Source organism: Labrus bergylta, chromosome 18, assembly GCF_963930695.1.
Source record: "Labrus bergylta chromosome 18, fLabBer1.1, whole genome shotgun sequence".
NCBI lineage: Eukaryota > Metazoa > Chordata > Actinopteri > Labriformes > Labridae > Labrus > Labrus bergylta.
This window is the reverse complement of record NC_089212.1, coordinates 13,261,027-13,285,237: the sequence shown is the minus strand read 5'-3', so window position 1 is coordinate 13,285,237 and position 24,211 is coordinate 13,261,027. Positions and strand designations below refer to the sequence as shown.

The window sequence follows — 24,211 nt, the reverse complement described above, 5'->3', positions numbered from 1 at the left end:
GAAGCTTCCCGAATAGTTCCGAGTGAGCCCCGAAGCTTCCCGAATAGTTCCGAGTGAGCCCCGAAGCTTCCCGAATAGTTCCGAGTGAGCCCCGAAGCTTCCCGAATAGATACGAGTGAGCTCGAAGCTTCCACAAGCCGGAAGAACACAACAAGCGAGGAGGTGAGCAAAATGAACGCAGTTATGTCAGACATGATCATTTCATCACATTCGGAGCATCATTGATTACCTTTTTCATTACATTACAATGTGAACATTTTTGATGAACTACGCACATGGCCGTCAATGTCTTTACTAACGCAGAGGTTTAGTTTCCCCTGAGTTCACCCCTTTAATGTAGCATATGTTAGCCATGCTAACATCCAAGTTTACTTCACTAGATTGGTTTAGCTTTCTGGATGAATTCGCAGATTTATAACATTTGCATGACACTCACACATTAAATACAGACGATGTTATCTGTAGGCTGTACCTTCAGTAATATGACATGTTTTGCCTCCGTCTTCCACAGAAGGAGGGCAGTGTCCTCAAGATGTCGCTGTCATGTTGATTTTCTAAAATTGAATGAATTAAAACGTATTAACATTATTGCATTCCTTGCTGACTGTGATACAGATGTTGTATTGCCAAAGTAAAAACTACATTTACACTAGTAGCCGACTGCGTTTCAGTACAAAGTTGACTTACATTAGGAGCTCATTTCATTCTACTTTTTACCACTATCTGATGAAAATATTCAGTTTACACAATAAGCTATTTTTTAAAGGTAAGTTACAATTTTATATTTATTTTGAACTAAATCATGATCTCATATTTTCAGATTCATATTGAAATATTAAACGCTGTAGGAAATATTTCAAATCAGCTTCACCTCGATCAACATTCAAACTGCACATTACACATTAATGCAACAATAATAATCATCCAATACAACATGCTGTGTGCACATTGGGCCACTTTTATTCTCCCTTTCATATCTTCAGCAGTATTACTTCATGATAACACTGCTCTTAATGTAAAATAAATCTGGTCAGTGATTTTTATTCTCATTTATTATCAATCATAGTGGTATTGCTGTTTTTACTTACATGAAAAACTTGTAATTCTCTATTAAGCCTGATTAGATTTATCAATCTTAGCCATTATATATCCAGCGTGAAAATGTTAGGAATGCCAAATGTTTATGACGGTCAATATGAAATCCTAATCTGGGCTAATCACATTTTTTTTTTTTATTAATCTGATTTTTGTGGTGGTTCAGTCAACTTGCGGTATCCCATTTCTTACTCTGTGTTATGCTTTAAACACCAATACATTTCTTTCCCTCAAAATGTCTCACTCTCTATTTTACTTAAACAACCACATCAGATAAATGTCAAGGTGTTGGAGGGGCCAGGTTATGTAAAGGTTGCTGCATTCTTTAAAATCACTTGTTACATAAAAACAAGGGCTCCTTGCACATTGAAGGCATCAAGCCAACATAATGATGACACAAACAGGCTATAGCTGAAATGCAGAAAAAGACTTGTAGTGGAAGGAATGAAACACAGAATGCTACTTGACATACATGGGGCAAAACAAGAATGAACTTGTTCAACAAAGGAGCACATGTGGTGGATGTGTAGAAACAGAGCAGCTGACTCGTTTGTTATAAAGGGTTACACTGTATGCCCTGCTCATGATTACTGTAGTTGGCTTCTTCTTGCATTTTTATATTCATGCAGACGCTTTCAGGATAGAATGCTGTACAGGACTACAGTTTCATCTAGCTGCAGAGCCACAAACTGGAGTTCACATTGCAACATCAATGTGCTAGTAATCTACGATCCTTTTCTTAAAGCTAATACTGAAGTGCAGTGAACTCAGCATTACTGGGCACTCGAGACAACATTAGTCTTTAAGTTGTTCGTCTGTGAGAGTTTTCTCACCGATTCTGTGTTGAATTTGATTGTTTTTTTTTTTTTTGAGAAATAGTTCTTGAATTGTTCATATGTATAATTATTTAACTGACGTTCGTGGAAAGAAAACTAACGCAGGTCCAACGTGGTTGATTCATAAAGTGGTTTAACTTTTTCATACAATGAAAATGCAGGAAGTAAAATATTTAAATAGCACTAGACAAGAATCTGTGGGATGAGTTTGTCCCAGTTCTCCTTTTTCTTCACTTTTAGAAACAATGCAACCACCGCAGCTGTTTAAAATGCTGCTTCATGCCAAACAAATATGTTTATGACAAGATTACTACTTTGTAGTTTTAAAGGCATCATCTTTCTTTTCTGTCATTTCAGTGTAATTGTAATTATCAGTAGGGTTAAGTCCTACGACTTTGGCTCGTTGCCATGGTAGTTAAGAGCTGCTTGTTGTTAGCACAGCCAGAGTGAAACTTACTTTTTCCAGGTAGAACTCAGTAAGTTGTATTAGGATACACTTACTGAAAATCTGGGGTCCAGCTGAGTTTATAACATTGCCGTTCTGTCACAGGGGATGGAGGTTGACTGTCAGCCTGAGGAGTCCCTCGTCTCTTCATTTGATGAGGACTGTGTCGCGCTTGGTGACGTCAAGGACATGAGATTGGAGGCAGAAGCAGTGGTCAATGATGTACTTTTTGCCGTCGCCGAAATGCACGTGTCACAGAGTCTCAACAGTGCGTCCGATGTGGCCCACATAAACGTGGAAACCAGAGAGGGAAACCGGTACTGCCTGGAGCTCACAGAGGCAGGACTACGGGTAAGATACACTAAAACAGAAAGTTTATGACTGCCTGTATGGTTTCCTTTGTACGTTATTAAAGACAATAATTCCCTCTGCCACACAGGTGGTGGGCTATGCCTTCAATCACGTTGACGAGGATTTGAGCACGCAGTATCACGAGACTGTTTACTCGCTTCTGGACACGCTGAGTCCCGGGTACAGAGAAGCCTTCGGGAATGCTCTGCTCCAGCGGCTGGAGATGCTGAAGCAAAACGGACAATAGAAGGATCAAGTTGTGCGTCAAGTGGAAAATAGTTATTCAAGCTTACTATGTGACATTTACCTGTCTATCTGCCACTTCAAAGAGGGGCCCGCTGCCCAATCAGTTCTGCTTTCTTCTGATTTTCATACCATCCAGTGATGGTTAGTTTAGCGACTGCTTGGGATTGGCTGTGCGGGGTCTGTTGCAACATCGTGTTGTTGACTTCACTGTGGAAAAGATCTTCCCGCTTCCAAGTGTTATACCTCTGTAACTGTGATTTCTGCACCTTTTGTACTTATCAGAATGATGCGAGAAAGAAGCAGCATGTTTTTATAAAGTATTCATCCAGTTTCCAACCTTTGCCCTGCCTGTGCTAAAGCTCTGAACTTATAACTGCTCAAATATAGAAACAAACTGGGTCATGTTCAGCTAGTGTAAAAGAGCCAAAGCTCAAATATTTCAGTGTTACTCATAGAAACTGCCTTAATGACTGACTTTTGGTTAGAAAAGTACAAAAAAAAAAATCATTTCCTAATCGTTTATTGACAAAGATAAAAGGTATTTTATGGGGCTGTCGTGAAAGGTGGATTCTTTTGTCTAAACATTTGTAATATGTTTTTCTGAGACTAAGCTGGTTCTGTATGCAATACCAAGTTTCAATATGTGTTTGGATTCTGTTCTCGATACTACTCAGTGCTGTGAATCTCAAACTTGTTCTTTAAGGTGTTTCTGCAACATCTTATCCTTTCTGGGGTTGAGAAATGTTTCTTTTTTTGTTGTGGTCTTGTCTTCAACCTTTTAATTTGTTTTGTCAGGCTGCACAGCATTTGTTGGCACTTTTAGAGCCGCTTTAAAATGTTGGTTTATTGTACATGTCATGTGACCTGGCTATAATCCAGATACTTAAGTTCTACTGTTATACTTGCTGCTGGCCTTTGCTCAGACCAATAAAGTCTCAAAATGTCTGTCAGTATTCATTTTTAACTCCATAAATGTCTTCAGGTAGATAAGACATCACTTTCATCGCTCAGGTTTCGTAAAAATGTTTTATATATTTTTTCTTTTTCAGAATCCATAGCTTTACTGAAGGTATTTCCACTCTAGTGGAACATAGTTCAGGGTCATCCCTTTAAGCAGTAATACATAGTTGCAGGGCTTACAGTATATTATAGTGTAACAGCACAACCTCGAGTGTGAAATTAATTTTAAACAATATAGCAGACCTCGTTCCTCAACCTGGACTATTGCAGATTGACTAAGTGGAAGATCGCAGCAAAAGTCAGCTTTGTTGATTGTGGAAGTGAAAGAAACATTTGTTTAAACGAACACCACAGACTCTCCCAAAAGTCAGTCAGATTAAACACATTTGATTATCTTGAACACAAAACACACTATCATACAGGAAGTCAAACACTACTGGTCAGGTTGATTAGATCTCTCTGAATGTAAAGAATTTCCACTGCTGGAATGTTACTGTATTTACATGTTGTGCAAATTTGCACTTGACTGAAGTATTTGGATATACACCAACTTCTAGAGGGTTACCTCTTTTTACATCAACCCTTTAATAGTTTCCATTTCCAACTGAAAATGTAAAACATTTTACATGAAATATATACATACTGACACTAATCTTTATACTTTAGTTTTTTTTACCAACAGGTTTATATGTGTTTTCAAGTGCAGTGACTTTACACTGATTTGTTGGTCAGCAACATTTTAAACTAGTCAGAAAGATTTCATGCTTAGTTGCTTTAAAAAGTTGTTTCTTGTACATGTGACAGGATTAGGATCCCGATACTTCCATGTTTTGAAATCTACTTCTAGTCCTTGCCGTTGTCCTTTTGATTGGACAATGTCTCAGAAAGATGTCAGTCTCCATTTTTACCTCATGATAGACGAGAAGTCACTTTAGTCTAATCTCAGGTGAGGCTTGGAAGTAGATTTAGAAAAGGTAATTTTACTTTAAAACTAGGAAAAAAAATCACTAAATGGCCAATGTATGCATCAACACACTTTCAGGAAAGATAAACCAGTTAAGTTTTCTGACATCATCATCGATCAGACAATGCCTGAAAAAGGACATGGGATCAGTTGAAAATTGCCACAATACAATCAAAGATAAGGGACTGTGGTACTTCAGATGTCTTTATTAAATTTGATATGTTTTCCAGTAGTACAAGTTTAGTAGGAAATGTTACAAAAGGTTAAATTAATCGTGTACCTTTACAGACTACACAGCAGCCAGTAAGACAAGACATTTGCACTCAAGTGGAATGTAGTTCAGGGTCATTCAGTGAAAAAGGAGCCACATCATTTCACAACTCTTAAAAAAAAAAATGACTCAAGATTGCAGCGAAAGAGAGCTGTTATTCATTTTTAGCAGGATTTAAAGGTGTGTGGAAGTCTTGCTTTCCAGTGACAGACATCTTAAAAATCTATTTTAATGAAGAATAACATATGATCTTCAGAGTCATTCATATTCTTCACTCAAAGCTGAATCCCTTTTAAAAAAAAACAAAAAAAAACAACAACAACACAACACTTATCAGAGGCACTGTTGCTTCTTTAGCTCACAATCTGCACGGGGAACAAGATGCAGAAGAGGTCCTTCTTGGTTTCGTCTTTCAGTTCCCACTGCACGACCAGCTTTATCTACAAAATACAGAAGAGAAGTCAGTGAACAAAGTGTGACTAGAACATGTGACATACAATCTAAAACAGGCAAAGAAGAAAATTTGTGACAACCTATATTCCTCCGACACAATTTGAGAGTCATATATAGAATGGTCCCGAGATTAGATGAGATCACCACTGTACCGTTCCCAGTAGTGGAATGTGACTCAGTACAAAACATGATCTCATTTTAAAAGTTAAAATCTTATACAAGTCTTATAGAAGTTTTATTATTGTACTCATTCATTGTATTTTTTTTTTTTACACTTCTTAACCGTTTTAAGCTAACGTTTCTGAACATGTGGGTTCCTAGGCTTTACAACATTTAGACCAGCAGACATTAATAGAAAATATGAAGTTAATTACAGTATGGAGGATTAGAAAAGCGGTTTACTGACACATTGTAATTTATTGACAGTTAAACAAAACTACTCAAAACCGGGAAGTTGCTAATGTCTTAAAGTACTTACTGCAGGATACTCTGTCTTCACAGGAAGAGCATTCAGGTAGTGATACGTCTGCTGCGGCTGGATTGGACACGTGATTCCAGACTTGCAGCCATCCTCGTTGGGAATGGGGTAGGGGACAGGAATTCCAGCAATAATACCGTGAACCAACGCCGTGCTTGTCGAGCTCTTTACATCTAGACAAGATAGATGTAGAGCAAAAGTTTAGAAACTGTATCCACTTAATATTGGGAGAAAGTTTATTTTTTTTTATTTTTTTTTTAAAAAGCTCCCTTACCACTGGTGAAGGTCACATTGACACTGTAGGACTCTCCTTTCTTGAGCTGGCATGGCTGAACGGCACAAGGGCTAATGTCAACAATGGCCACTTTGCCCGTGGCACTGCCTGAAGAGAAACATGAGAGAGGAGCTTTAAACAGGTGACCAACACATCACATACCAACAATCAAAACGACTTTAATAAAACCTTACTCAAGATTAAAGCGAGTCATTACCACTTTGTTATTTTGAAAAAAATATGGCCGCTTGACATTCTCTATAAAAGGCTAATTTAAAATGTACTGAGCGTCACTTTTACCGCAGAAACTGATACCTCACATCTCATAAAGAGGAAACGTTTGATGACAGGAAAGTCTGTTCAAACTACTGTGACAGCTCTGTTTGAAGAATGATTAGAATGTATTTATGAAAAAGTCAAATTTAGAAAGACAATTTAGAAAATGCTTTGCTGCAAAACACAAATGAAAAGTTAAGCTTCTCGTAGACATCAATGGAGATAAACAGAGGCATTGTAAAACGTGAAAGCAGAGCTCAAGCAACATGTCACATGGGTCCAACTCAGCCTCATAATCTTTTCTGTGGCCCAGTGGGAAGATTTAAAAAAAAAAAATATATATATATATATTTTTTTTTTTTTCAGAATCCTTTTTTAACTTGACACAAACTGAAGACTACCAAGTCAGGATCCCTGGGACCCTTCTGTGTAACTTTAAACATTTAATTCAAGTCTTTCACAGTTCTCTAAATTTCATAGGAAATCGCACTGAAAAACCACAACAATTTGCAAATGTTGTGGTTGTTAATGTGAAGGGTATTTGTAAAATGTAATGCGTGATGACATTTGGTTAACAACTGTTGAACCATGAATAAAATGCTGAATAAAAAAAAAAGAAGAAGGGACATTCAACGGTGTACTTGCAAGTAGTACACACATTTGATAATCAAAACTGTATGCAACTTAAAGAAACCTTCACTATGTAATATCATTGAATGTTTTGTTTGTTATAGTAATGACGACTTGGTTAAAACAAGGCATTTTATTTGACAGATTCTGGCAGTTATGATAGATATATGCTACACATTTCTGACAATCAAACAATGTTTCTTCAGTCACTTCTGAATTTAGTTAACAACAACAACAACTCAGACAACACTTTGAGGTCAACTATTGACATGAAACAATCAAAACAAACACTTTTATGCAACTAAAGAGGTTAAACTTACCGCAGTCACGGAATTTCACCGGCTCCGCACAGGTGAACGACATCAAGCAGAATAAAACGATGAAACCGGTCTGGACATCCATATTTCTCTCTTTCGTGACCCTAAAACAAGGGAAAGAAAGAAGAAGTCAGGACATTCAGACGACTCGACCATTCCGATTGGGGAGGTCATGTGACTTCCCGTCTGTCCCCCCCAAAGCGCCCCGAGAAGACTCAGTGAGCAGCAGTGATTACAAAGTAACAACAACAACAAGATACATAATCTCCGACCACCTTGCACTTTGATGAGCAAATACAAAATGTTCTCTTAAAAAAATGAGTAGACACAAGTAAAAAAATAAAAATATAACTCAAAATGAACAAACTGTACCTAACAGGTGCCTCCGTCGGTTTCCTGAGTGAGAATGATATCTGCTTGGCACTTTTTATTTCCTTGTGTCACAAGACCCAAGTAACGCCCATTTATGACTAACCACTGCTATTTGTGCCCGAAATACAGCCTGACAGGAATCCCCCTCAGTGCAAAGACCGCCCCCCCTTCCGTATTTACAGAATATCAAGAAGTACACGAATTAAGTAACTGCTAATCTACACCTCAATGTAAACATTTAATTGTTTGGTCTTCATGGGTGCGACAACAACATGGGGAAGTTGTGCCTGACAGGCAAAACCCAGGTATAAATATCGTACATGAGAAGCGCAAAATATTTGTGATTGGCAGGTAGATTGACGAATCCAATGACCGCGTTGTACCCCATCTGGGTGTTTCCAGAGCTAGAGCAACATTTTTACCCAATAGCGATGCGAGCTGTGCCTCGTCGAAGGTTGGGGGCGGGGTTTACCTACATTTGTTATGGAAGATGTCATTCGCCGCAAGAGCTATGATAGCTGCGTCAAAGTCAAAAGTATTGAGCCTGGCAAGGTAACGTTTATTATCCGTAGGCATCTATAGGGGTCTCCGTAGAAAACAAAGACAGACTATTGTTTGGGGGTGGAAAAAGACGGGTTTTATCCGAGGGTTTTATTTAGCAACCTAGCCTTTAACTCTACCATGTAACTAGCTAGCACTGTAGTGCCAGTGACGAGTCATGTACTCCTTCTGTCATGTGATCACGTTGTGTATGTTTTCGTAGGGCATCTACTCTCCTCCACGGCAGCAATGTGGGCCACCGGCTTCCTCCAACTTCACTACCCCTTAACAAGGCGGGGATTCAGCGCTACAGCACTTCAAACCAGGAGATGCAAGCGGAGTCAAATCCACCTGAAGAAACAGTAGTTCTCACTGAGTCATGCGTGAAGGTGAGCAGACACCAGTGACAAAGCACCTTTTTTTTTTTGTACTTCTGATTAGACGAGTTAAAACAACAAGCTTGTAAAAGAAAAGTCATAACTGCATCCTGTTTATGTCCCTCTTTTAACAGAGACTAAGTGAGATCACGGGGAAGGGAGAGTACCTGAGGATACATGTGGAGGGAGGAGGCTGCTCTGGGTTCCAGTACAAGTTTTCTATTGATGGTAACAAGAGCGAAGATGACAGGTAAACAAATATTGTTGGAACTCGCTCTATTGTTGTCATTGTTTTTCATCACACCAGTCAACTCTTGTTTCCTCCTGCTTCCACTCCTGCTCTGCATTTCAGGGTTTTCCAACAGGGAGGAGTGGGCGTCATCGTAGACCAGGACAGTCTGGAGTTTGTGAAAGGAGCCACTCTGGACTTTACCCAAGAGTTGATCCGCTCGGCCTTCCTGGTGCTCAAGAATCCTCAAGCCGATCACGGCTGCTCCTGCGGAAGCTCCTTTTCAGTCAAACTATGACTTTACTTAACTGCATTAAATAACTTATTACCCACATATGCCTGTTTTTTTAGAAAATTACAGGCACCTTTCATTATACTGAATTCAAATCTATTCTGCCTAAACAGTGACCCTGGAAATGACAGACAGCAAAAATGTAAATTATATGTTATGGTCTTTAAAAGTACAAGTGTACCTCTTAAGCTGGTAAGTGGGGGTAATTTATTACTTTGGACTATCCCTGATATTTTTGAATTCCTATTTAAAATTACTAACTACCCCTATTGTTACAGCAAGCTAAAATCAGTTAAATACAATATTTAACTGTGATTCGTCATGTAGTTAGAGAAAAGGTGCAGTCACAGTGTTCAGTGATAAGATTCTCATTTGTATGTAAAAAAAAAAATGTAAATAGGCCATATGTATGAATAAAAAGAGCTAAGCTATATTGTATTTGTTTCATGAAAATTAAATTGATTGAAATTCAGACACATGATTCGTCTCTCATTTCAAGCAGAAAAGTAATCATGTTACTGAGGTGACATGGGGCATTTCCTAATTAAATTAGAATAATCAAAGGGCAGCCAAGAAATGTTTCTAATTACGTGATAAGTGAGAAAAAGGTTGGTATGCACACCGATAGCTTGTTTTCTCTCCTGCATCAACAGGACTTGATTTATGTTCTTGGCACTGTCTGTGATTTTATGTCACTCAAAGTTTAAAACACAGGGTCAAGGTTGCTTCTTTTTTTTTATTAAAGTGGAATTTAAGAAACATCTCACAAAAAATATACAAAAAGAATATGTACAAATGTTATTTACACTGGTATAATGTAAATCAAAATATGCAGCAACTTTTTTTTGTAGTTAGTCTGTAGTTAGAAGCAAAATGTTTTGCACTTTTCATAATTTCTCTCTGATAAAACATTCCATTTAAGTATAATATCTGATTACACAAAACATTTAGCTTACTATTGGAAAAAGTCACACTGTTCATATTCTTGAAAATGCGACAATAATACGTCATAGCAGCACACTGAAAAATGACCCAAAGATTTGCAACAGTGCATTGAAACATCAATTTACAGCTGTTCTTTTTTTGTTTTCTGAGGAATTTGGTCCGGACGGATTTGTCTTCCAGTAAGCCATGCACACCCACTAACCACAAACAAATCCTCATACAGGTATGCACACGTGTAACATGTCATGGGAGGAAACACTGCCGAGGGAGGTTTGAGGTCAACCAGTCAACAACACAACCACAGGAACAAACCATAAATGAGCCGTCAGGGTAACACAGTGAGCAGGTCAGGTGTACAGTGCATAGTATGCTTTGGCATGCTGACATCCAGAACATAACAGTGGATGTTACATTCAGGAGGAAGGCCACAGGATTTGGAATTACCAGTAAAAATGGAATAAACAATTGACTCCATGATTCCAAAAATAACCCCAACAGAATACAAAAGAAATCCAAACCCTCAAAAACTGAACACTCAGATAAGGCCAATTCAGTTTGCTACATGTTTTTCAAAAATGGCATTGTCAGTAACACAATTTCTTAGACCTCCAAGTGGCAAAAAAAAAAACTGCCATTCAGGACATGTAGACTCATTTAAAAAAAACCTGCACTGTAATGATATGCACGTACTGTATAAGAGTTTTTTTTTTTTTTTCTTTTTTTTTTTTAATGAAGATGTGATGTAGTAGGAGCAGGGCTGTAGGCTCTCTGTCTTTGTTCACAATCACAACTGATGCTGTCATGAAAATGAGCCTTGCACATATGCATGCACCTAGTTTTGAGGCAGTAAGTAAGATCAACACATCGACTCATTAACAAGCTGCCAGGTCTCTCCTCTTCTTCTCATTCTTTTCTTCTTTTCAAGCAGTTTTTTTTTTCCTCTGAGGAGCATTGCTGGGAGAATTTCTGAGGCAGAATGGTCCAAGTGTTGTTCTCAGTGATGGGCATGGACACACCTCCACACAAAGACACTAAAAAGGACACAAAAGGAGAGGATCAATGGCATAATATTGAAAGCTAATTAGGTCGTTATCTATGGCTTTATTTGGAGCCTACCTTCTGTCGTCTCCACCAGCACTAACAACATAGCGATCTCCATTAGTGAAGCGCACGTTCGTCAAGTGAGCAGAATGGCCCAGAAAACGTTTGTGTTTGGCCTGAAAGAGGACACATGCACATCATTAATGAGGTATATTTTTTAAACAAGGGACATCAGATTTATCTGATAATGGAATGAAACTGATATGCTACATTCAGTTGCAATGGACAAAATATCAGCCATAAACATGATATTAGGTCTGTTAGTCATCATGTGGTCAGAGAAACAAGTGTCTCAGTAATGGAAAAGAATGTTGAATGATGGTCACAGGTGCAACAAGATGATTTTATAGCATTAAACACATTAACATTTTTAGGGATTGCACATTTATCACATTGAAAAGTGCTGAGAGAAATGTCAAATATACAGTATACATCGTCAGACAAAGGCTAACAATGTTAATCCTAACATCATAAAGAATCAAAAATGTTGACAAAGTAACAAACAGTGATAAAAATATTTAACAATCATACTTACAAACTTCTCTGGACATGGAAAGTCAAACAGCTTAACCATTCCAAAGTCATCGCCTGTGACCATGTTAAGGCCTGAGTGCGACACACAGGCACAGGTGACGTCTGCTTTGTCAGTGTTACGGGACCAGATTCCAACCACCTCGTCCCCAAGGACACTGGAGACAGAGAGAGGAGTTATATTCTGATATTCAGTGTACTGTTAACCATTACCTGTCCGGCACACTTGTCTCAGTCGTAACGCTGCGCCTCTAACCTTGTCCAGGTGGCCCAGGTTATTCTGTCGATATGGGACTGCTCTGTGACCTGCTTCCCAGACGGCACCTCGTACACGAGTCGTTTATAAGATCCTGTGGAGATCTGTATCAAGGCATTCATTATTAGGAGATCTCACGGCCAGCAACTGTCTGACATAAACATGTCCTCTCACCACACTGTGAAGTCTTTACCTGGATGTAGGTGCTGTCAGCAGAGAAGTCCATCTGCATCACAAAGCTGGGGATGTCCCTGCAGCAGCTGATGCGGTTCAGCTGTGGGCCGAGGGTAAGGTCGTAGAAGTCCACTGCACTCTCAGTAGAGCCTACGGCCAAGTAGCGCGAATGTGGACTGAACCTGTAAGACAGACATTCAATGTCACAAAAAAACGTTCAATATGCAGAGTCTGTAGATCTGTTCCAATTTAGTCTGTAGATTTGTATGTAAATTTTACATATTTGAGAGGGGGAAATTCTACAATGAACAATATGGAGTTTTTAACTGTAATTAAAATAAACCTTTTCAATCTGAAATGAGCCCACATTTGACAATGCAATGGTACTCTTTATGCTCTTTAAGTTTGATATGACATACAGTACTGTCAGCAATTACTAGTGCAGACCACCTCTGCTTGGCTATGATACATTGCTGCGTGGGCTGTAGACAGTGCTGAGAGAGTGTTTGTTAATTACACTGACGATTGTTTAAATACTCTCAAAATTTTTCATAAAAGTTTATATGGAAAAAATGAATACTGATACAGATGTAATGTGATGGCTGATGGGCCTATATTGGCCAGATAATGTTGGTTTACCAATATATTGGCTTAATGTACCACTTCTCTAACTTATCGATAGTCTAAAAGCACCCTGTGTAAAGTGCCCTACTCTGCTATTTTTACCTGATATCCTGGATAGGAGAGCGCCGGTCCCTTTTCTTGCCCCAGATTTTGAGCGAGGCTACCAGCAGGATGATGAACTCTCCATTCTTCATGCCGATGGCCACCATGTCTCCTTCAGGACTGTAACTGATGGTGCGCGCCGGGTGACCCAGGTTCACTTTATTTAGCATCTTCTGTTTCTCCACCATACGAGAAAAGCAACACACTGGTTAGTTACAATATAGAATCAGCATGAAAAAAAAAAATTGTGAAACTTTGATGTACTGGGAAGAACTGCAATGGTGGGGATAGGTAGGCTAAACGGTGCTGACCTTCTCAGGGATGTCCCATAGACGAACAGTGCCGTCCTCTGCAGCAGACAGAAATACATCTCTGGAGGGATGGGTGCCCAGTCCCCAGATCGGTCCGTCCATGTGTCCGTTCACCAAGATGTTACACGCTGCATTTTTCTCTCCTACCTCAATGATCTCTGCATTTCTGGTCCCCACCAGGATTTTACCCTGACAAAGGAATGAGCGAAACATCTCAACATACAGCTGAAGTTTGAGAACAAGCTGGACCTTTCATTGAGTGCAGCTTTAACTGTACCTTTCCTCTGCACACGGAGCGGACACAGTCAATGACCTGGCCAGTTTCTAAACGGAACGCTCGGCAGCGTTTTAGCTCCTGGTCCCAAAGCTTCAGGGCGCCACCCTCCTTTGACCTGTGTAAGAAAAACAGATGATTGTTTCCTCTCATTCTATGAAAATGAATTGTCTTAACTTCTTTTATACATTTCTTTCCAATTTTCAAAATCTTATTGGTAAAACATGAATAGGCTTATGATCACAAATACTGATGCTAGTAGCCAGAATTTGAACGTCAGGGTATTACAATACCTTATTCTAACCACATAACCCTTTTAATGACACGACTACATAATGTGAGCTTTCTTATTTGTAATATAGTTTAGGAACTGAGCAGCACTTACGGTCTTTCTTTGCCTCCAGTGACGATGAGGCCGTCTCTTAGTGTGGTGTACATGGTGAACACAGGGCCCGTATGAGCTTTGGCCACAATTCTTACTAGAACGTGTTCTTTCCACACACACACATCCCCACTTATGGTACCTGTAAATGTCAAGTTATTCTGAAAAGAAAACAAATCTGCACTAATCTAGTGGCCTAAAAGAGCAGAGCGAGCAAGGCAAGAACAATTCACAGCACATTTAAGCAGAAAGTTTGAGATATGATAAGTGAAAGTGAATCATGAAAATTAACATATATGATGAAGTTAAGAACAAGCACAATTCTGAAGAGCAAATGTAACATATTATCTGTCAGAATTAATAAGTTAGACACTGTACACTATATTAATTGGAAGTCACTTACAGCTCCAAATGCTACAGACAGCATTGTCTGCATCCTGGCATCTTCGATGGTGCTCAGCACGCCTTTTTTGCTGAGTAAAGCTCGGCCAGCTAACGTCCAAAAACGTACATGTTTGATCCCCACTGACACAAAGTGTGTGTCAGAGTCAGGCCGAAATTCAGCCACAAAGATCCTCTGAGTGTGACCTATCCTGCTGGCCACTTTGGCACCTGAAAAACAAAATGCAATGAAAGTGTGAACTCTCTGAGGCGTTGGGACTTTGGGAGTGTTTAAATGAGGATTCTTTTTTCTTTTTACCTTCCTGCCACTTCCAGATGGTGACGGTGTGTTCAGGGTCCAGTCCCACAGAAAGCAGCAGTTTTCCTGTCGCACTAAAGCTGACAGAGCAAACCCCACCGGCATGGAAACAACGCAGCACAGACAGCGTCTGCTTGGTCATTGCGTCCCACACATGGATGGATGGAGACGTGGCTGAGGAACAGAGGAGAGAGAGAAAAAAAAGGACTTCTCTAGATTGAACTACTTTAATGACTTACATTTGTCAGACTCATGTTATAACAATATGCAAAGATGCTATTTAATTATCCTTACTTGGTTACTTTGTTTGTTCGTTTTCTACAATTTCAATTTCGAAATGATGTTTACATTTTTAGTATCTAGCACAAAGCCATATTACTCCAAACTGATTATTTTAAAAGAGACATTTTTTTCAAGCGATATAGACTCTTAATCAAACAGCCACTAGATGGCAGTAACCTCAAGAAGATGAATTAAATCGGACAGATTTTCAATAGTTTTTAAAAAGTAATTAACATCATGTTTCTTTATCAGGCTGACGGCACATTTTGGACACATTTTGTAATGTCCTTACCTGACATGTCACCAGTATCACCTGGAAAGAAAGTAAATCCAATTTATTTACAGAACAAACAAATTATTTTTCATTTTATTTTTGGGGACTGTTTCAGCCAAAATGGTTGAAATCAACAAAGGCCTCCACCGTCAATCATAACAGTTATGTAAAATCACATGTGTGTATGTCTTTAAACTCTGTTTTTAAACGTGAATCTGTGCAAATACTCTGTTGTTACATTTCAGGGTTGTTTATATGTTTCCAGGAACTGCAGCATGTGTGGTACTCCCTGAACTATTCATGTATGCAGAAAAATGTTAATTTTGCTCGTTAGTTTCTATAAAGTACAGACAAGCTTGTAGGGGAGGAAGGCCATCTGTCATAAACAATAATCCTGCACAATAAACTACAGCAGAAACAGGGAAGAGAAGCGGGGCAGCTGCTGACACAGGAGGTCAACGTCGCACAAACATACCTACTTGGCCAGTAGCCACCACGTTGGGGAATTTGGGATGTTGATTGATTGTCAGGCACAGAATGTCGTCACTGTGTTCCACATAGAAACTTTGGCAAGCTGTAAACACACACACACACACATGACATAGAGTCTCTTAATGAAATACATATGAAATAACATTATGTTTCTTTGTAGGCAGTAAAAAGAGAATTGAGCTTCTTCTAGTCTGCACTCGGCGTGCTTACAGGTTGTCAGGTTGAGCACGATGCCCACCGAGGCCGTGTGGTAGATGATGTCCGCCCCCTCATTCAGGTAGTGCACGTTATTACGGCAGTCGTTGCCGCGGTAACCAAACACCAGCTCCAACACCAGGTCCTGAGGGAGAGGTAAAAAAGACAGTCAGAAAGTCAGAAAGGTCAGCGCCATGACAACCAAGATGTGCAGAGCTGATGGAGACGGTCATTATTTGATTAAAGCGTCATCAGAGTCTCCAGAGAGAGGACGAGCACACAGCGTCTTCAACACAAATAATCACATTAAGAAGCACCACTTTGAATCTTTGCTGCCCTGACAGAGACAAGAATCCCTCGGTGTATTAACTGTTTCACTATTATTTTAGTTTGTTGTGTTTAAGTAAGGACGCAAGTAAGGAAATGACTGGCTTACATCGATTGCCTGTCTGTTGCCTCACTCAAATTTAAAGATTATTAGCTAATAGTCTCCATGTTTTAGCCTCATGTTACGTACTTTCTAATGATTTATGCATTTAAATGTAATGTAATATTCAAATATTTATGTTTTGGAGGTTTTTGTTGGGCTGTGTAATAACTGAATCCCTGAATTTCAGAATGAAAGCAGGCTAAAGAGACTTTAAAGCAGTTGTTCTTGTCAAAAACAAAGTGTTTTCTATTAAAAAGATATACAATTAAATGTGTTTTTGTAGACTTGTATGACACAAACTTAGTGTAATATAGACCTGACTTACTTAGATAATGTTCACCACTGTTTTATAATGTTTATTAATTTGTTCCCCGACGGGGGAATTGACAACAACATAAAATAAGCAACACAAAGGAATTTAAGAAGAACATTGGTATCATGATTGGCTATGGCTAAAATTGTTATTTTAAACTTTAGAATCAGTTTCGGGCCTGTTTTTCTCAATGGCTGCCTGCGTCCCCACTTCTTACTTCAATGGGTCTCTTCTTTTTGCCCACGTTGTTGGTCTGCAGCTTCTCCGGCTGAGGCAGCGCTCTGCTGACAGGAGGCCTGAAACAGACAGCTGGGATAAGACGTCTACCACACAGCTACTTATCATGCTAATCATAATGATAAAGACATTCATCTTACACTGTTTACTCTTCTGGTTTATGGATTAAAATGTTTCACAAATATGTGCCTTTATGCGCTCACAAGTATGTGAAGTTTACTTACAAAAGAAATGCAAGTGTGAGGATTTTTTGAAAAAGCCAATTACAGAGAGAGATGTTTTGAAGGCTTATTGTCTACAAAGTGAGCTCAGAGTGTGAATAACCAGCTAAGCAAGCAGTGAATAAGCCCAGTTTGAAAAGTGACTATAGGGGGAAATTACTTTGAGAGCTGAATAACATGAAGAGTTAAAAGTCAAATCAAAAAGAAATATCAGTATGGAATAACTGTGACTTAGTCCGGGTTTTTTTTCAACAAAGCAAAAATAAAAGAAAAAAATAAAATAAACAATATAAGTCATCAAGAGATACAAAAACCTCATCATTGAACAAATATATTTTCTGGAGAAGCAGCAATAAAATGCCCTCGTCTGTAATTTAGGATAACCTGAGTAAAGTTTTCAACTCATTAAATCCGCTTGATTTCATCTTTCCGTGGTTCCTTTGGAGGGAATGGTTTCTATAGTTGCTGAAAATAGGCCTGTTTAAAGAAAATGCTCTGGAAAAACTACGCAAGAAGGCAAGAATAAATGTAGAAAACTGTGAGCATGACCTTTTACACTCAGAGACTATGGTACAACAAGAAACTATTTAACCATAACTGTGTGTGGTTTATGAAGTCATAAAAGAACCAGAGAGTAAAGATCTTACCTTGACCCTCTTCATGGCAGCAATTATAAATAAAAGAAAAGCAAGGATTACAAAAAAGGCTTCTCACAGCATTCATTGCTGCCCAGCAGACGCACTGAGGACATAAAATACAAGAGTCAGCACCATTTTGTAACCATGACAACTAAAGTCCATTTCCATGACAACTGCTGCATGGATACTTGCATATTGAAAGAAAACTCCAGTAGAAATCAATAAACCTGAAGCACCCAAAGTCTTTGACACATTGATGGATTAATATTATAAGAACATTTGATACTCTCTGTTTAAAAGCAGCTTAAAAAACATTTGTCAGAGGATTTTACATGTGTAAATTCCTAATTTCTTTCTGGATTGATGTTTGAGATTCTCTTTAATCGTGCCACTACCCCAGAGTCCTTAACTTGTAAAAACAATCTTGTACAGCCCATTCAGATGTTTCTCTATGCACTACTAAAGTGCACACTCAACCAATTACAGTTAATCAAATTAATTCCTACTAGAAACCCAAAATGGCTTCGTGGTTTGTATGTGCAGGAAAAATGCTGAATCACTGAAAATGGGGAATTTTTACTGCAAAGGCTTCACAGATTCATTTAGCAACAAGCTAAAGAAATTTCTCGATACTGTATTTGTTCCTTCATTTCATCCTATTACACATATTTCAACCATGGCCACAGATAAAACCCAATGTGAATACAAAGCTTACCTGACCACGCCTTGTCTTCAAGTGGAATTAAAAAAGGAAGCATCATAATAAGAGATGGACAGCCATCAAAGGAAAGAAGAAGAGCAGAAAAGGCCGAGTTATTTCAAAAGGGAAAGGACAGGAGAGGAAAAGAAAAGATATGTTGACTAAAGAATTCAGGTTTGGTGTAACAGATACAACTCACTTCTCATTCTTTGATAGGTAGAAACTGAGGAATACCTTTCATCCACAGAGGGCTCTTTCATCTGCAAGTGGGGCTTCACGCCGGTCATTGGTCTCATGTTTGTAGATAAGGCCTTTATGGTGTAGGTGATCTCATTCTCCCTTGTCACATCGCTGTCATATCCTGGAGAAAAAAAAGAGAAAACGTGATACAGATTCCTCATTAGAAAGAGAAAGATTTGGAGACTAAATCTCTGAAGAAGAAGCTTATCCCTCACCTCCATCGTCCTCACTCTCGATGTCTGACTCCTCGCTGTCACACTGCTTGAACTCCCGGTGGCCCTCAGGCTCATGGGCCCAGATCATGAGGCACGTGTCGCCCCCACCGACAGTCACCAAGAGGCTGTCGTCATGGGTCCATCGCACATTGGTAACATGTGTGCTGTGGGCCACGTAGCGTTTGAACTTTGCATATTTCCCCTGGGGGAGGAAGACAACATTTGCTTAACATTTGTGACTTTAATACAAAAATTAACATAACATTTTCATAATTTTTAACCATAAGCCTTAAGCTGTAAGACACCCACACAAGATCATAGGAAAAAAAATATGCTTTGTTACCTTGACAGGGTATCTGAAGAGTTTGACATATCCTAAGTCATCCCCTGTTGCTAGCACCTTCCTGTTGTTACTAAGGCAGGCAGCGGTGACCTCTGTGACCTCGCTGATCAAAGGCCAGATGCCCTCAACAGACGCTCCGAGGACGCATGTCCACGTACTCCAGTCAATCTTTTCCACCTGACAAGGAATTATGGTTAAAAAATTATTAAGCTTTATCTTTAAAAGGTTACAGAGGAACAGGGAAACAGGGAAACACAAGAGCAACAAAATAGAAAACAATTCATAAATGAACTCAGGAGCTTCACCATAAAGAACATAATTGATAATTACTAAAATATTGAATTAAGCTTTTGAACCTGAACCTGCTGGCAGCCATTATTGAGAGTCAACACTGTGCTTTCGAAACATTGCCATTATTTAGTTCTTTTATATCCAGCCTCTCCTCTCCTTCTGATATCACTACATAAAACTAAAAAAATAACTAAATTATTAATTTAATTGTAGCCCATAATAAAAATGGGACCAAGGACAGATCCTTGAGGCACCCCTTACCTAAAAGTAAGAGAAAATACCATCACAAAACATTAAAGAATACTTTAAAAGTACACTATAAAACAGATATAAGACAATCAAAATTGGTTAAGACACTTGCTCAGCCTTTCAAAAAGGATCCTATAATCAAGTGAACAGGATAAGAGTGAAATGGATGGGACAACTGAAGGAAAGCTAATGCATCCTGATAAATGATGGGATGACAGAGAAAAGGTGAGAGAGGTTGTCTTGGGCGCCAGCCAGACACAACCCAGAAGCATCATCTCTGAGCCTTATTTTCTTAATGCACCTCTCCATGGTGTGCCTGGCAAGATGTCTGAATGTCACTCTGCATTATAGAGGCAACAAACGATATCCCACTTGCATTGCCAAAATTAGAATGAATTGGTGAAAAGTGGGCCGTGTTAATGCTGTGCTGCCCTTCCTGAGCCCACTCTAAGCCCAAAGGGAATACATCCGGCAACAGCTCCATAACCATGGTTGCTCTTGTGCTTTCTCTCCTTGCTTACCTCTGTAGCTGGTATGGTCTGCCTCTTGCCACGAGGAGCTTCAAAAAACCACTGCTCTTTAGCACCTGTGTTTACTTGGAGTAGTTTTCCTGTGAAAAAAAGGCCCAGTGAATAGAGGTGCTTAACTGTTCTTTAATAAAGACATTTTTAGTTTGTGGTTGATCCTTCAGCACTCATTTGCAACTTTCCTGAGATAAGAAAACAGTATACAAGGAAATATGTTTACCTCTCTTGTCCCAGTCGAGATGTGTAATGTAGTTCAGGCATCCTTTGCACACACCCACCCGTTTGCTGCTCATTACATTATAAATATCCACAAATGTGTCTCCTGATGCTACTGCAAGATACTTCCCGGTTCCTGACCAAAAAAACAGAGAGGATTATCAGTCATTCCCACGATCTATTTGAAATGAGGATCAACAGATTTGTTGTTTAATCAATTGATATGGTTGTGGCTGAGATCTCCAAACAATTATTAATAGCTTGGATTTACAGTATATAGCACCTTTCAAGAAACCCAAGGATGCTTTACAGTAGCGCAATTATTGGAAGAAATTCTGTATCGAAAGTTATGGTTTAATTCATTCTATAGTGTCTTTGGTGATCCCATCACTTCTTTTTCTTCAATTTAGTTGTTGTCAATAACAACAACTAAATGGATTGGCATTAAACATTGTAAAGATGTTCATAGTGCAAAACAAACCCCAATGATGAGCGTGATGACCTGAATTTTTCTCTAGCATTGCAAGCAGGTCTCTATTTTGGTACTTTTTGGTGAAACATTCAAAACAATATGTAATTTTGTGCAGAAAATCAACGCCTTGTCCAATCCTTAAAATGTGAAACAAAGATGGTATGCATGTTTGATATTATATCTGAAAAAACATGGTAGCATTAATATATGCAGGCTCATCAGTGTACATTAAGCTAAAGTCAGCATGTGCCTCATTATAAATTGAAATAGTATACATACACCATTATACAAACTCTTTATGGTAAAAAGAACAAAGGAAATCTTTGGATAGCAGGTTTTCGAGTGGCAAATTGTTTGCTTTTCTTCAGGAAGCATCAAGGCAACAAACGTGATGTGCTCAAATTCAGCATATTTCTCCTACCTAATCTGGGTTCAATGGTCCCACTCCTCTTTATGTGTTGGAGAAGTCTTTTTTAAATCATTTTACTCAGATTCAGTAAAGATATAACTTAAGAGAACACTTAGCATGACTGTAGATTCTTAGCTTGTTACCTTTGAAAAAGTAAAAAAGGAGTTTCATTGGTTATTCCTACTTTAATAACCATACTAAAGTCTATGTCCTGCTCAGTGTTATACTGCTCCATACAGTGACCGCTGTTCTAAGATATAGGCCCTCAGGGATGTATGGGTGTTGGGTTGAGAAAAAGGATCTGTTGCAGTGTGGAAGGTTAAGTGTCCTGGCGAAAAGGAGTTTAGTTTCTTGCTCCCACTTAATCCACCACTACTGTTTCCCATTCTGCTCTAGCCGTCACTGTGTCTTGCCCTATGACAGAAAGATATTAATTTGGGTCAGGCCTCCAGCAATATCTACCTGTCTCAGCAGCAGGAAAGACATATGTATTACTGGATTATACTGCTGAACTTATTCACAGCATCTTACAAACACTAAGATGCACAGACATTTTATAGGCCTGCTTATCATATAGAGAAGGATTTAGGGTTGTTTAGAAATGTTTAAAAAGTGTAAAGGTGGACCACAGACCTGGAGAGAACCTGATATCAGAGATGATGTCCTTGCGGTGGTGGAAGGACACCAGGTCCTCCAGAGTGTCTGCATTCACAATGAGGAAGCTGCCATCATTCAGGCCCACCGCCAATGCTTTGCCGTCAGGGGAGAAGCAGCAACAACGGCCGCCTGTGGAGGATAATGTGTTTGTTATCGCCCTGGGACCTGCGCACATCCTGTCGGAAAATAATCTGTTAGTGTCTGAACGGTGACTCACCTTTTCTGAGTTTGCGTACCGCCAGCATGCAGTGGCTGGGCGAAAGGTCCCATATGCGCAGGGTTTTGTCATCGCTGACGGTGGCACAGAGAGGGAGGTGGGGATGAGTGGCAAGGCCCCACACTTCACCCTCCATGTGACCCTGCAGACACATAGAATAACATTTCCAAGTTTATTCTTCAATTAGAAATTAGGATACAGCAAAAAAAAACTGATGGGAGAATAATGTGCTAGCCATGAATTTGATGCATTCTGTTTAGGAAAAATGTATTTCTTCACCCCTTGTGTGACTGATTGATTCATTGAACAGTAATTGAGGATAAGTTTATGAGATACATAAAAATACTACTTAAATTATACAAGAGTGTGCGTTTCTCTTTTGTTTATTCATTTCCACTTTAGGGTATTTGACTTCACTTACAGGGCAAAAAGTGTCGCCGTAGACAACGAGGGTATTATGAAAAAAAGGCAAGTCTAAGGTATGAATTAAACACAGTTTCCTATTAAATTATGCTTTGTGCTTCTTCATGCTTTCTATTACTTCAGGCCAGATTTCAAAGTGAATAAAAAACTAGGAGCTTTTTGTTCATATACATAGACTACAGCAACATCCTCTGCCTAATTAGTATAATTCTCTCCTATCTGACATCAGTATGGGCTAAATGAATTATAATAACTGTGTGAAAACAACATTATAATTCTCTTACAAAGTTAGCTTGTTACCTAAATAAGAGATAACCAAGGATGACCTTTATCTATCTCATCAACTGATCCTATTCATCAAATTGTACTTGCATGTTTTAAAGCAATTGAAATAGGTGATCAATAACATTCACTCTGTCTGGAGCACTTAGGTAAATTAACAATCTCACATCCAGCAGCAATAATTCATCACCATTTATGGCCACCTCCCTGATAATTCTGCATTGCTGAATGAAACAGACATGAGTCATCAGGATGTATATGCATCTATTTCTGCTGTCCAGTTTTCATAGAATAACACGTATCTGTGTTACAAAATGTGCAATCAATCTAACGTACACCTTGAGACGCTTCTCTATAGTGTAAGGGAAACAACATGAGTCTTAGCACCCAGCATCTTGAACATAAAACATCCCATTTTCGCTAAAACATTACATTATCTCACATAATGTTTTAGCCATCTATGCAGCCGTTGCTTTTAATTCATTTTGGCACAATAATAATAATTCACCTGAAACAGCCTGAAACATGCGCTAGATAATAAATAAATAAAATGAACATATTGTCTCCTCAGTCCTGCAACTTTATCAAATGCAATACAACAATTATATTTCAGAGATGATGCTTATTAAGCTAACCTCCCCGTCTTAGCTCATGATGTAAAAAACCACAGCCAGCCTCCACATGAATTGAATGTTGCCTGGAATGTTGAAGTTTAGGTGCCTTAAATGGTTAGATTAGTGACATATTTAGGGTTTATTTTCGATCAGGAAATTACCTGGACCAGCAGAGTGATGGGGCCACTCTTGTCTACCTCCAAGATCTCTCCATTCTTGGTCCCCACCAGGATGTGTCCATGGCCCAGAGATATGGCACGTATGGAGGGGTTGTCTTCCAAGAGCAGCCCTGCAGAGTGGATGAATTACAGCATGAAGTCAGAGACCTTTGCGTGAACCAGGACGCTGGGGGAAATGTTCATTTCAGCTAAAAGCATAGAATATCTTAAAAGGATTTTCATTGAATGGATGGATTACATGTCTGGAACTGGAAACAAGGACAGTGGAGGACAAAAAAAAAACAGGATG

The 24,211-nt window shown here is 39.1% G+C and overlaps 4 protein-coding genes across 4 annotated transcripts in view; 2 read left to right on the top strand and 2 right to left on the bottom strand.

Annotated features, from left to right (window-relative positions):
• Nucleotides 1-14: 14 nt before the first annotated feature.
• gskip (gsk3b interacting protein) lies at nucleotides 15-3,918 on the top strand. The gene is made up of 3 exons (XM_020630010.3): nucleotides 15-162; nucleotides 2,482-2,727; nucleotides 2,816-3,918. The coding sequence occupies exons 2-3, from the start codon at nucleotides 2,485-2,487 to the stop codon at nucleotides 2,972-2,974; spliced, it is 402 nt and encodes a 133-aa protein (XP_020485666.1). The 5' UTR covers nucleotides 15-162; nucleotides 2,482-2,484; the 3' UTR covers nucleotides 2,975-3,918.
• A 1,170-nt stretch (nucleotides 3,919-5,088) lies between these two features.
• Nucleotides 5,089-8,104, bottom strand: LOC109981293 (NPC intracellular cholesterol transporter 2). Its single transcript, XM_020630009.3, has 5 exons — nucleotides 7,969-8,104; nucleotides 7,600-7,700; nucleotides 6,374-6,481; nucleotides 6,100-6,272; nucleotides 5,089-5,608 (listed from the first exon to the last, which is right to left on the bottom strand). Exons 2-5 carry the CDS (start codon nucleotides 7,679-7,681, stop codon nucleotides 5,522-5,524), a joined length of 450 nt encoding a protein of 149 aa, XP_020485665.1. The 5' UTR covers nucleotides 7,682-7,700; nucleotides 7,969-8,104; the 3' UTR covers nucleotides 5,089-5,521.
• Nucleotides 8,105-8,407: 303 nt separating this feature from the next.
• Nucleotides 8,408-9,878, top strand: isca2 (iron-sulfur cluster assembly 2). The gene is made up of 4 exons (XM_020630008.3): nucleotides 8,408-8,520; nucleotides 8,732-8,897; nucleotides 9,020-9,135; nucleotides 9,238-9,878. Exons 1-4 carry the CDS (start codon nucleotides 8,459-8,461, stop codon nucleotides 9,410-9,412), a joined length of 519 nt encoding a protein of 172 aa, XP_020485664.1. The 5' UTR covers nucleotides 8,408-8,458; the 3' UTR covers nucleotides 9,413-9,878.
• A 244-nt stretch (nucleotides 9,879-10,122) lies between these two features.
• The window catches only part of eml5 (EMAP like 5), a 38,012-nt gene continuing 23,923 nt past the window's right edge, over nucleotides 10,123-24,211 (bottom strand). Inside the window, exons 21-45 of the mRNA XM_020630050.2 lie at nucleotides 23,905-24,032; nucleotides 22,425-22,566; nucleotides 22,184-22,336; nucleotides 20,674-20,805; nucleotides 20,448-20,536; nucleotides 19,387-19,563; nucleotides 19,044-19,245; nucleotides 18,823-18,949; nucleotides 18,604-18,618; nucleotides 17,898-17,906; nucleotides 17,010-17,088; nucleotides 16,065-16,194; nucleotides 15,838-15,936; nucleotides 15,381-15,401; nucleotides 14,807-14,980; nucleotides 14,510-14,718; nucleotides 14,110-14,267; nucleotides 13,728-13,842; nucleotides 13,451-13,639; nucleotides 13,140-13,312; nucleotides 12,433-12,595; nucleotides 12,240-12,343; nucleotides 11,988-12,141; nucleotides 11,468-11,568; nucleotides 10,123-11,382 (exon numbers count right to left, since the gene is read on the bottom strand). Of these exons, the coding sequence (XP_020485706.2) occupies nucleotides 11,346-11,382; nucleotides 11,468-11,568; nucleotides 11,988-12,141; nucleotides 12,240-12,343; nucleotides 12,433-12,595; nucleotides 13,140-13,312; nucleotides 13,451-13,639; nucleotides 13,728-13,842; nucleotides 14,110-14,267; nucleotides 14,510-14,718; nucleotides 14,807-14,980; nucleotides 15,381-15,401; nucleotides 15,838-15,936; nucleotides 16,065-16,194; nucleotides 17,010-17,088; nucleotides 17,898-17,906; nucleotides 18,604-18,618; nucleotides 18,823-18,949; nucleotides 19,044-19,245; nucleotides 19,387-19,563; nucleotides 20,448-20,536; nucleotides 20,674-20,805; nucleotides 22,184-22,336; nucleotides 22,425-22,566; nucleotides 23,905-24,032 (3,080 nt within the window). The 3' untranslated portion in view covers nucleotides 10,123-11,345. The remainder of the gene's footprint in view (nucleotides 11,383-11,467; nucleotides 11,569-11,987; nucleotides 12,142-12,239; nucleotides 12,344-12,432; nucleotides 12,596-13,139; nucleotides 13,313-13,450; nucleotides 13,640-13,727; nucleotides 13,843-14,109; nucleotides 14,268-14,509; nucleotides 14,719-14,806; nucleotides 14,981-15,380; nucleotides 15,402-15,837; nucleotides 15,937-16,064; nucleotides 16,195-17,009; nucleotides 17,089-17,897; nucleotides 17,907-18,603; nucleotides 18,619-18,822; nucleotides 18,950-19,043; nucleotides 19,246-19,386; nucleotides 19,564-20,447; nucleotides 20,537-20,673; nucleotides 20,806-22,183; nucleotides 22,337-22,424; nucleotides 22,567-23,904; nucleotides 24,033-24,211) is intronic.